General features: G+C 46.8%; 1 protein-coding gene across 2 annotated transcripts in view; it reads left to right on the forward strand.

Annotated features, from left to right (window-relative positions):
• The window catches only part of SLC6A12 (solute carrier family 6 member 12), a 39,742-nt gene that overhangs the window by 13,647 nt on the left and 13,374 nt on the right, over positions 1 to 12,721 (forward strand). For both annotated transcript variants that reach the window (XM_026052125.1, XM_026052126.1), the window contains exons 4-10: positions 2,140 to 2,280; positions 4,058 to 4,145; positions 5,403 to 5,535; positions 7,982 to 8,116; positions 10,345 to 10,448; positions 11,790 to 11,914; positions 12,289 to 12,401. In XM_026052125.1, coding sequence (XP_025907910.1) covers positions 2,140 to 2,280; positions 4,058 to 4,145; positions 5,403 to 5,535; positions 7,982 to 8,116; positions 10,345 to 10,448; positions 11,790 to 11,914; positions 12,289 to 12,401 — 839 coding nt within the window. The remainder of the gene's footprint in view (positions 1 to 2,139; positions 2,281 to 4,057; positions 4,146 to 5,402; positions 5,536 to 7,981; positions 8,117 to 10,344; positions 10,449 to 11,789; positions 11,915 to 12,288; positions 12,402 to 12,721) is intronic.

Raw genomic sequence — 12,721 nt, forward strand, 5'->3', positions numbered from 1 at the left:
CTACACACAGTACTCCAGGTGCGGCCTCACCAGAGCTGAGTAGAGGGGCAGAATCACCTCCCTTGACCTGCTGGCAACACTCCTGCAGGCCAGGATCCCATTGGCCTTCTTGGCCACGAGGGCACACTGCTGACTCATGGTTAACTTAGTGTCAACCAAGACTCCCAGGTCCCTCTCCGCGGAGCTGCTTTCCAGCAGGTCGACCCCTAATCTGTACTGATGCCTGAGGTTGTTCCTTCCCAGGTGCAGGACCCTGCACTTGTCCTTGTTGAACCTCATGAGGTTCCTCTCTGCCCAACTCTCCAGCTTGTTCAGGTCCCTCTGGATGGCAGCACAGCCCTCCGGAGTGTCGGCCACTCCACCCAGCTTGGTGTCATCTGCAAACTTGCTAAGGGTGCATTCCGTGCCCTCGTTCAGGTCATTGATAAACAAGTTGAACAGCACTGGACCCAGTACTGACCCTTGGGGGACACCACTGGCCACAGGCCTCCAACTGGACTTGGCCCCATTTATCACCACACTCTGAGCTCTGCCATCCAGCCAGCCCTCGATCCACCGCACCGTGCACTCATCTAGTCCACTCTCCTGGAGCTTCCGTATGAGGATATTATGGGAGACGGTGTCAAAAGCCTTGCTKAAGTCAAGGTRGACAACATCCACGGCTCTCCCCTCGTCCAGCCAGCCTGTCATCCCATCATAGAAGRCTATGAAGTTCGTCAGACATGACTTCCCCTTGGTGAATCCATGCTGACTGCTCCTCAACAGCTTCTTCTCCTTCATATGCCTGGAGATTCTTTCTAGGATGAACTGCTCCATCACCTTTCCAGGGACGGAGGTGAGGCTGACCGGCCTGTAACTGCCCGGCTCCTCCCTCTTGCCCTTTTTGAAGACTGGAGTGACATTGGCTCTCTTCYAGTCCTCAGGMACCTCCCCTGCTCTCCAGGACCTCTCGAAGATGATGGAGAGAGGCTGAGCAATAACCTCGGCCARTTCSCTCAGCACTCTYRGGTGCATCCCATCTGGGCCCATAGATTTTTGAGTGGCCAGTTTGCCTAAGTGATCCCTAACCCAATCCTTCTGATCCCGCGGAAGGTTTTCCTCTAGCCCATTTATATCTCTTCTATTGGAGCCCTGCAGTTCATGGGGGGTCGCCTTAGCAGTAAAGACAGAGGCAAAGAAGGCATTTAGTAACTCTGCCTTCTCAGCATCCTCCGTCACCAAGGCCCCTTCCCCATTCAGCAGTGCACTAACATTTTCCCTTGTCTTCCTCTTGCTATTGATATACTTATGGAAACCCTTCCTGTTGTCCCTGACATGCCTCGCCAACTCTAATTCCACCCGGGCTTTGGCCTTCCTCATTTAGCATCTGYGTTCTCTGATGATGCGCCTGTATTCCTCCCACGTGGCCTGTCCCTTCTTCCACAAGCTGTACAGTCTTTTTTTCTCGTTCACCTTRCCCAGCAGTTCCTTACCCTTTCCCTTACCCTTACCTAACAGAATCAGGTCTCCTGTAGATGTTATTTTCTCCTGGAGAAAGATCATTTAATGGTTTTAAGATGATTAATGAATTTAACATTTGCAATTTTCCTGTTCTTTTCACAGACAAGGAAATCTGTGTTCATGYAGATTAAAGGCCTGGTTTATTCACCTAACAACAGGCATGCAGTGCCATTTAAAATGCCCTGGGGAGTTTATGAGCAAGACCCAAGGGAGACTTGCGTCCTCAGGAGTCAGGGCTGGAGGGTGGACAAGAAAGGAATCTCAAAGGACATTGACAACTATTTCTAAACAACTGAATTTGCTCTTCAGGGACCTTTCTGATATCTCAGTGAATGAAGGGTCCAACTAGGATGGGAGGCCAGAGCTTTTGACTATGAGCACTGTACTGCTCCAACACTGCACTTTAAGACTTCCCTGGAGATAACATTAATATGTTCCCATCTRTATGTGCTATGTTATAAAATTCTTCCTCTTTCCCTGAGGTGAGCCTTGCACTTTCTCTAGTAAGCCAAGTTGTAAGCCAAGGGGCTTTGCACTCTTCCTACCCAGACATGGCCTAGAACTTCATCTAAGCCTATACTTGATACATGGGGAGACRGGTGCCAGCCTTATCCTCACCATTGTTGCTTTTATTCACAGGAATTGGTTATGCCTCACAAGTCATCGAGTCTTATCTGAATATCTACTACATCATCATCCTGTGCTGGGCACTCTTCTACCTTTTTAGCTCCTTCACTGCTGTGCTGCCATGGGCCAGCTGCAGTAACCCCTGGAACTCAGGTACACCTTCATGTGGCTCACTCCTGCAAAGTGCAAGTGGAGAGGGGAATTTTCCATCACAGCTAACTACGCTGCCCTTTTCCCAATTCCTAGAAATTATTTTAGTTTTGTAGAAAATGTATCATTGTTATAAAGATATTTTGGTTATAGATGAACTTCTTTGGTTTCCAACATCATTTTTCAGTTTACCATTGTTGTCACAGTGTGATACTAAGGAAGGTAGATCTCATGAGATGCTCTGTGGCCAGGAATCCAGGAATGCAGCTTTTTTCACTTACCATGGATGAGTGTCAGGAAGGATAATGGTCTCACCCTATGCCTAATCACAGGGGAGGGTAAGATTACTTCTGAATAAAGAAATTTGGGGCATGGAGATTTTACTGAAAACTCCATATTTTTGTGTGATGTTTGGAAGTTGTGTCAACATAATTTTCAAAGCAATCTATACTCCTCTCCACATGACAGGAGCTTTCTGTTAGATCTGGTACAGTAATTTATCTCACAACTCCTGTTCACTATCCCACTCCCTTAGAATTACTGGGATGGCTGTTGTCACCCACAGAACTRTTTTCCTTTGTACATTCAGCTTTTGGGTAATTCAGAAGACCAGGCCTGTAGACCAGGCCTACAGAGGAGCATTTTACATCAGGTAATGCAGGTCTCYCACAGCAGAAAAAGTAGCACAGGACTCTAATTCCTGTGTAACSTTTTCCCCCTCCAATCACATCTGTACAAGTCTCTATATTTATATTTTGGTCAGGGGACCCATCTCCTCCAGCCACCGTTCTCCTAACCACGCAAAACAACAAAAGCCTGACTTTGGTTTTATTAAGGGCACTTAGGCAGTGTCTGGGAAGGCGGAGTTGATGGGAGAGCAACTTCATCGATCAGATGGCCTGACAAGCCTATTTTACTCTATTGAAACCGTTTTTGCTTTCAATAGAAGCCAGGCTGGAAAAGGTTTTGACAATAGCTTKTTTCGTTTTTCCCTTTTCCTCTTGTCAGGTAATTCAATTCCATCATGTGCTAATTTTGCCCACTCACCACTTTCCTTGCTCCTTAATCCCAGCAGAGGTAGCTGTCTTTTTAAATAGCAGATCTGATTCCTTCAGCTCCCCAAGCACGAACTTGTTTGTAAGGAAAGCAACAGATCTTTGACTCTCTGCATGGTGACTCTCTCACCATGCAGAAGCATTCCAGCCATAACTAGGCTTCTTGTGTTTTCCTGTGGATAATCTTTTGCTTTCTAGATGAAGAATGAGGTGAATTTCTTGGATGCATGGAGTCTCCTCTGTTTTTAGGAATTTCACACTATGTGACAGGAATGGGTAAGGGGAAGCAGAACATAAAGAAAACTGTGCTATCTGCAAGCACATACAGGAATGGATGTGTAGACAGGGAATGGTGTGTTTTGCTGAGAATGGGATTTTGTGTCTTGGCTACTCACATTGGCTGTCCCACAGTAATCTACATTTTGCAGCCATCTGTTTTCTATTTGGCAGAAAATCACTCTCCCAACCTCTCCTTCCCATTTTCCTTTCTGCTTCCACAAGCCCTCTGGCTCCTCCTGAGTGGGGATTCATTTGGGACTGGAGAAAGYGAAAGCTTAATGAGATGTTTAATGAGATGCAATAGTTTAATGGGAAGCTCTATTGAACGGTGTTAAGGGTCTGTTTGCAGCTACAGGGAGATTTAGGGTACAGAGGAGAAGGAGTATCCCTCATGGAGGGACCTTAGAGAATTTCTCTGGCTCATCAGCTTCCTTTTCTTTTGGCAGATCTCTGTGTAGATTTCTTGAATAGCTCCAGCTTGGACAACAGGACCATGCCTGCAAATGCCACCTCCCCTGTGGTTGAGTTTTGGGAGTATGTGATTACTTTCCATTCATACTCTTGGTTCAATCAAAGACCACAGCTGTAGGAATATCCCAGGGAGTCTCTGTAAGGTTAGATGAGGTGCAAAATATCAGACCCATGTGTGGGGAGCACCATGCACTGAACTGACAGGGAGATCAGCAAAAAAAACTGGAGGTCTGTGCAACACAGCTGAGGGGCAAGAGTACTAGATACACCCAAAAGGCTGCTTGTACCATGCCTACACTTGGGTGCTCCTGTACACCTGTGCACAGGTATGTTCCCTTTCTGGTATGGCAGTGTCCACACTCAGGTGGCCATTCAGGTTGTCCAGGCTCAGGCCTGGTGGACATCATTGAGACAGCTAGATGATATCATTGAGGGGGCTCAGGAAGGTTTGGCCATAGTGCTGGGGGTAATGTAAAACCTCACCAACAGTTTTTTTCTTTTTTTTTTTTTTTTTTTTCATCTATGCTTCTTGAAAATGCCTTTGGGAGGGATGACTGTCCTTTGTCCCTTTTAGCCACTGCAGGGTGCAGAAGATGAGATGTGCCCATTTGTGCAGAATGAGCCCGCATCATGAGAAATGCCCTCTGCAGCCCTATTCTCTGCACAAAGTGTAGAGTGAAGGGCTGTGAGCCCTTTAAAACAGTTGTATGGGGATTCAGCACAGATTGCAAGGGAAAGGAGTTCCAGAGGGCTTTAGTTTGGAGGAAGGAGTGCGCAGGAATGGTTTGAGCAGGACTTGGGTTACTGGAACTGTGTGAGCTGTAGTGCTCAGCTCTCATGTGGCTCACCTTGAGTATTGGTGAAGATCCAGTGAATGGTGCTAAAGGAAAGGCATGGGAAAGGCATAAAAAAAAAAGAAAGAAAATATGTTTATTCCTATACATAGGATGTCCACAGTGTATAGGAGACCAGAGTAAGAGAGGTGAGGACTACCTTGGTGGCCTGCTTTGGATTGGCCATCTTCCAGGGTAGGGGAGCAGTGTAGAGCTGGTGATGATTTTGTGCTGCACAAGTATGAAGTACAGGGTGCTGTGGGCTTTAGAGAACAGGAAGGCTTAGGCTGGCTACAGTGCATGGTGGAACAGCAGGAGTGTCAGAAAGGGGAGATTATATAAAGAGCTGGGGTAATTTACATGTGTAGGAGTCCTGGGCAGTTGTATTATGGATAGTCTGTTAGGTCTTTGAGTGGGTTAATGTGGAACAGAAGTGTATGGATGAATGCAGTCTAATGTTTTTCTCCCTGTCGCTGGACACCGTCAGGAAACGAGTGCTGAGGCTCACGGATGGTATTCACAGACTGGGCACCGTGCGCTGGGAACTGGCTCTGTGTCTTCTGTTCGCATGGATCGTCTGCTACTTCTGCATCTGGAAAGGGGTCAAGTCCACAGGCAAAGTAGGAGCAGAGATCGTCCTCCTAGTCCCTAAATCTCCTTCTAGCCTTCTTGTACTTCCTTCCCAATTTCAATCCCTGTCAATGATGAAACTCTTGAGTATGGTAGACAGGCTGCTGCCTGTAGCCACCTTGGTCATGAACCCTTCTTGTGTCCTTCTCTAGTACTATTATTTGTGTCTGGGGGTGGGAAAGGTCTGACTCTGTGGTCTTGGGCTCAGCAGGTTACTTTGTGCTTTTTGTTCATGAGGTTGGAGCCAGTGCTCCCTGGCTGTGGCCGATTCCATAAATCAGGTGGACTGGTTATCTTTCTAGATGGAGCAAGTGTTGTGTCAAGTCCTGGGGTGCATCCTAGGGACTTACTGTGGTTTTGACTTGTTGAGGAGCCTTTTCCAGTCTTTGCTGGTGGCTCTGGTTCTGGCTCTGGCTTGTGCTGAGCTGTCATCCCCCACTTCTCATTCAAGAGTTCCAGCAATGAGTCTTGAACTGGGACACAGCAGGAGGGAACATAACATTACAGAGAGAGGGAGAAGCTGCCACCATGGTGCCAGCAGCATATTCACAAAACACTAGAGAGAAAAAAGAGGGAGAGCCAGATTCAACACATATGGAGCGGGGATGTTCTATTTTTTAAATTGAGGTCTCTGATGCTGCCTGTGAGATGGCTCAAATACTCAGATGGCTCCTGTGCCATCTCCACAGGAGGTATCATTCTGCTTTCACCGGCTATTGAAAGGGTCTGAAGGGCTGTTTGCCCTGCAAGGAAAGGTAATAGAGCTGTTCCAGCTTCCCTCCAGCTCCTTGTCTTCTTTACACTGAGCGTCTCTGTCACTCGGTGCTCCCCAGCGTGGAGAGCTTGCTGTGCATAGGAGACGGCTGAAGAAGTTCAGTCAGGATGGCTAGGCCAATTTGGGTAGGCAAGTCAGACAGAAAGTGAGGAGAAGCAGCGAATGCAGGGGAAGCAGTGGCTGGAATGGCTTTCCTGGAACGGCTTTCCTAGGACAATGGAAGATTTTTCCCTCACAACTTTTAGGAAAAAGGACTTACTTTTTATTACTTAGGCAATTAATTAGGCATGGTGCAGCCATACAAGATGGGCATTTCTGTCCTGAGACATGCCAGATAGGGTAGTTGTCCTCTCTGCATTTTTTTTATCTATTTTTTTTTTTTTTTTGAGATTTACAGGGGTACTGTTAAAACATCCATGTCCTTTCTTCTTTTATCTCACTGACTAGATTTCAGGATAAGCAGTAAGGAAGTGTCACAAAAATTCCAAATAGGCAAAAAATTGTGTTTAACAGCTGCAGAGACATTGTGTTTGACTGAAGGGCTGAAGTAATCAGCTAGCCTAAGAGGGCCTTCCTGATCCTTGTGTTTATGTTTCTGTGATTTAAGCAGTCAAAACTTAAAGAAACAATAACAGCCTTGGGAAAATAACTTAAAATTACTCCGTGAAGACTCGTTTTCTTTAAAAGCCTCTTTCTTTTATTCATTTTGCCCACTCTTGTGTTCTTTCCATGTTTCCTTTCCTTATGCATTCAGCATATCTCTAGAAATGTTCCCCAGAAGTGATTTCTGAAGGTAAAATTCAGCATTGGTGCCAAAAGTGCTCATATTTTCATTCAATCAGGGAACAGCAAAAATGCCACATGCTGTGACTTATTCAACCAATTATCACTAAGCAGCAACAGCTTCATTTTAGACTCTTCACCATGAATCCATAGAGTAAACAAGCATTCATATTACTTGATGAATTTTAATAATGAATACATGTAAGGAAATTGCAACTTGCTCACGGATATTTTGCGAACAGAAAAATGCTAAATTAGGCAATGGATTAGAAATGATTAATTCTACTCTAATATTAATTTACATTACACACAAGAAAAAATGAGAAGAAGCTTTTACAAAAACAATGTTCTACATTTTCTTTAAAAGGTCTTGAGTTTCTTAGGGCCCCCATTTTTTAACCTGTGTGCTTCAGAGGCACTGAAGAGATGTGATGCATGAGCATCCTCTGGAAACAAGGGCCCCTCAGAGCTGTCTTAAATTGGGCAGCAAAAGTTGATATTTAATTTGGAAAACTCTTGCTGCGAGCAGGACCATTTTAATAACTCCTCATTAAAACTCAGCGACAGCAAGAGATTTGGATTCCTTTTGCAGCTCCAGGAAGATGAAGAGAACAGCTTGAGATCATGGAAATGGCTAGACTGGAAACATGCAGTAGAGCAGAACAACTAGTGGCACAGACTGGGTGAGGAGCAAAAAGTAGATTAACTAAATGTACCCCTGGTTATTTTTTTTCCCACCTCACTTGTAGGCTGACAGTAGCCAGTACGGTTACCAGGACAGTCAAGGGAACTTTGCTTGGGTTGGATGCCTGTGGGTGACATCTCCACCTCCCCTTCCCCGCTGAGTCTCCTGCCTCTTGTTTCTCCTGCACCTCCAGGTCGTTTACTTCACTGCCACCTTCCCTTACGTGATGCTGCTGGTGCTGCTGGTGCGGGGAGTGACGCTGCCAGGTGCTGCTGAGGGCATCCTCTTCTACCTGAAGCCAGACATTACCAGGCTCATGGACCCGCAGGTGGGTGAGGGATGGAGGTCCTCTTTGAGCTGGGGATCTAGCTGTCTTCTTGGAAAGGATGAGCACAGCAGTGAGACCTCCTAAAAAGAGCTAGGAGGAGGTCTAGTCTCCCTGCACAGCACAGCCTTTTCGCTGATGTCTTTGCAGCATGTGGGCATTTTAGGTCATTTCCACTCACAGGCTCAGCAAAAACAGAAGAGTATATGAAATATTCAGCATGTAACAGATGGTTTTGCTGCATCTTAAATGCTAATAATTAAGGAAAAGAGAGGAGAAAATAATCTAGCACTTTTCATTTTTATTTGGCTCTGTTGCGGCTTTGTTTGGCTCCAGTGGGTCTCTCCCAGGGAGCAAGCCCCTCACGTTAGCAGCAAGGMAGCAGCTTTGCCTACCCTCCCAGGGTGCTGGTCACTCTTCTTCAGATCAAAGGTTGGCCAGAGGGTTCATGTCAGCCCCGTCACCTGCTCGCCTGTGTCTCCTGCTCCTTCAAGCCAGCCCTGGTGGGAGAGATCATGGGATCATGGKATCATTATGATTAGAAAAGACTTTTAAGGTCAAGTCCAGTTGTAAACCCATCACCACCAAACCTGCTAAACCAGGTCCCTAAGTGTCTCATCTACACATTTGTTGAACACTGTCAGGGAGGGTGACTCCACCGCTTCCCTGGGCAGCCTSTTCCAGTGCGTCACCCCTCTTTCTATGCAGATTTTTTTCCTAATATCTAACCTGGACCTCCCCTAGTGCAACTTGATGTGGGGTTGGGGCTCGGCAGGGGTTTGGGCAGGGTGTGCAGCAGACCCCCAGGGAGMTGCAGGCACTGTCCTCTCCCTTCCCCACATGAGCTCAGTGCTGGGCAGGCTGCCTCATCCACCCACGGGGGTGCTGGTCCTGACCCTCACCTGAGGAAGAGCATCTAAACGGCTCTGCTGCTAATTATTGCACCGCTGAATCTTCTCGAGGAGGCAGCCAGCAATATGCTCTGCCTGCAGTCTGGGCTTACCTCCCCCATCTTCCCAGATGGCCAAAGCCCCAACTGCTCCCAAACCAGCTGCCAAACGCACTGTCTTCCCCCAAATGGCTTTCAGATGCAATTATGTGTTGTCAATACAAAATCTGTGGTGTGCTGAAAACTCGGAGCCAACTGAACATAAATGACATTTTAATATCAAAATAAATAACAGGGGAGTTACCAAGGCCAAGTGCGCTTTATTCATGGTCACAGCTAAATTACTGAAAACCTCCCCATCTTTTAAAGCCTGGGAAAAGCTGACATGGACTTTCTGGKCTGCTGCAAAGCATAGCAGGGCAGAGAGCCTGCTACCGAGTCTAGGCAGAGCTTGGGGCTTTGGTGTGAAGCAGGATGTGTCCCCGTGCTTGGTGGGCTCCCGGTATGCATGTAACTGTGAGGGAGCCATGTGAACTGAAGCAACAGTACCTGGCTGGGATTTTCTCAGGGCTGCCAAACTGCAGCTGCCTGGATGTCTGCAGCTGGGGGCTGCTTGCAGGAAAAAACAAAAACCAACCAAAAAAAAAAAAAAAAAAAACCCAAAAAACAGAAACAAAAACAAAAAGGGAGTGAGAGGAAAGCAAACAAAAGGTGGATTATTATCCTTCCTGCCTGTTGACTGACAGGGAAGGGCCTTCCCTAGAAGAGCATGAAAGCCCCCAACATACAGAGTGAAGAACAGACTCTTCCATGGGGAAAGGGAGGATGGAGCACAGGTGAGCCATTTGACTGAGCTTCTTTCATTGGGAAACCGGAGGAGGGAATTGTCATGCAAAGACCTCACCGGGTCCTCATTTGGGGTGACTTTTGAGCATTTTTGCTGAGCCCAGAGCCATGGAGAGGCCATACAGCCCCCTTGTAGTGCCAACTTCAGCTGGAGCCATGTTATCAGGGATGTTCCCTCCACCCTGGCTGCAATGACATGAGGTGAAGGGGCAGTGTCAGGCATGGACTAGCACATCTGCATCACTCTGAGTGGGATGCGCAAATTCAGCACTCTGGGAAGCTTTCCTCTGGAACATCTTCCATCCAGTTACCCGGGTTTTCCCAGAGAGGTATCACACTTTCTGTAGGAGCTGAGCCTCTCTGTCTCATGCCGTTTGTTCTGCTTTGATGGAGGAGTGGTTACTGGACAAAGCCCAGTCATTTGTTACTGGACAAGGCCCAGTCATTTGTTTATTTGGTTGCCTGGGCTGGAAGCCATTGTCCTTCTCTGTTCCAGGTCTGGATGGATGCAGGCACTCAGATCTTCTTCTCTTATGCCATTTGCCAGGGATGCCTGACAGCYCTGGGCAGCTACAACAAATACACCAACAACTGTTACAGGTAAGAGCAGCCAAGGCTCTTCACACCTTCACAGAAATCTCCTTGGGGCGAAGAGCACAGAGTTACACSGGAGGCAGGCACTGCCTCCAGGGAGGCCTTTAGTCACGCTGCTTTGTGTAATGACCTGCTTAGGTTTACCAAGTTGCAGAAGACTCAGCATAAGAATGAAKGGTCACCAAGGTAACACTGGAGCTCCTGAAAATGATATTAGTAATGTCCTCCTGTATGAGTCAGCTTGGAAATGGAAAAGCAGCACTGAGGAGGCACCACTGGCGACTGTGAGGCGGGGAGTGATCCTAAAATCAAAGTAACACATCCTCAATGATATATTGATCATATGAAGGAGATTAATCAAATCTGTCTGACTTGTCTTGCTCCTTTCCCTCCTCAACCTTAGATTACAGATCTAGTTTTTCCATGGCCTTGCATGAAGCTCAGTGAAAAAAGCCATCAGGACCACTACTGCTAACTTCTTCAGAGTCCCAAAGAGCAGGGACTTCGTTATTCTTTCAWGGATTATTCCAACAAGACTAGAAGCATTAATGGTGCTTCAGAGTCAAGGGGCTGGTGTGCTGAAGCCTTAATCTAACACTTTAGGTAGCTCCGACCACCAGCTAAGCTCTGAACGGATGCTCCAGCCCAAATGTAGTACGTGTCTGTGCTGCCCGTGGCAGCATATGCTGCGGGCCGGCCATGGCCAGCTGGCTGCTGGGCAGRAGCCCAAGGAAAGGGGGTTTCTAGCTGACTGGGGCCCTCTTTTTGTATAAGTGCACAAATGTTTGAACAAATGTGTGAAGACAAGTGTCCAAGTTCTCTCAAGCCTCCATGTGAGCACAGCTAATGAAGACAGCGTAGACACAGCCCTTGTCAGGTGATACTTTATCTTATCCCATTAGTACTTGTCCTAATAGACCTTGTTAACATGCTAATGTTTTCAGATACTCCTTTTTCTTGACCATATTTACTTTTGCAAACTCTTATTTTCTGTTTTGCTGTTTTCCTCTTTTTCTCTGATGCTTTTCTATTTCCCTTGACTTTCGTCAGTTCTTTTGTTTCAATATCCCTGTGAACATCATTGTGGTACCCTGCTTACAAGCCATCCGTGGTGTTCTCTGTCCCCTTTCTTTTTGCCACATATAGTCCCACAGCTCTTGAATACAGAAGTACAAAGTAGTGGACTCATTTCTGGCTCTGTTCTGTTTAGAGCTATTGACTTTAGAAGTAGACTTCAAGAGTAATATTGACATTCCTTGACTCATGTTGTCTGATTCTGGAAGCTGTGTACAGAAGTGACCAAAAGTGGGCTCATTCTGCTCTCTCTCTGATCTCACCTCCTTCCAGGGACTGCATCATGCTGTGTTTCCTGAACAGTGCCACTAGCTTCGGTGCTGGTTTTGCCATTTTCTCTGTGCTGGGCTTCATGGCTCAAAAGCAGGGTGTACCCATTGCAGAAGTGGCTGAATCAGGTAGGTATTTTTTTTCAGGAGACTTCAGGGCCAAAGCACAAGAAAAAACTTGAAATAGAGGAAAATTTTTATGAACTAGTCTATGCAGTGAAGTCCATGATGTGATCTACATCATCTCTTGCTGTTGGTGCCTGCATCCAGGTTTGCAGGATCTGTCCTCCCAGACATGGCTTTCAGCCAGAGTCATTCCCACCTTCCCTGCTGTCATGAACTCTCCTGCATAAGTCTTTTAGGTCATGACCATATTTTAGGGCACGGGGCCATGGCAAGATGGTTTTTAAAGCAAGACATTAAATCACTCTCTGAATTGCTGGGTGTTGGTGGCAGTCAGTGGTGCGTGGGACGCTCTTGATCATGCTGCAATCTGTTGGCAGGTCCTGGCCTAGCTTTCATAGCATACCCAACTGCAGTAACAATGATGCCTGTATCTCAGCTCTGGTCCTGCCTCTTCTTCCTCATGTTGATCTTCTTGGGACTGGACAGCCAGGTAGATAAAACACCCTTCCCTTTCTAGTCATGGTCTTCTTTGAACATCTCCTAAAGACTGAATTTCAGGGTTAAGTTGTGCTCCCAGTCACCTATCTCCATTTAATTTCATAGTAGCAGGAGATCTCCTCTCTGCAACAGCAGTTTCTTGTGCCTTCTCAGACCCTCATTGGGTGCAGTGTCCCACTTGTCTCCATATGCCCTGTGTGATCCTGCTGTGCAATAACGTGCCACACTGGGTTTGAAACAATTCCTCATGTATTTGACATCTCCTCCCCTCCAGAAGYGTCTGTATTTTAACCCCTTCAGCTTGCAGCTCCA

This window comes from Nothoprocta perdicaria, unplaced genomic scaffold (assembly GCF_003342845.1).
Source record: "Nothoprocta perdicaria isolate Ctin4 unplaced genomic scaffold, notPer1 scaffold_84, whole genome shotgun sequence".
In the NCBI taxonomy this organism is placed as follows: domain Eukaryota; kingdom Metazoa; phylum Chordata; class Aves; order Tinamiformes; family Tinamidae; genus Nothoprocta; species Nothoprocta perdicaria.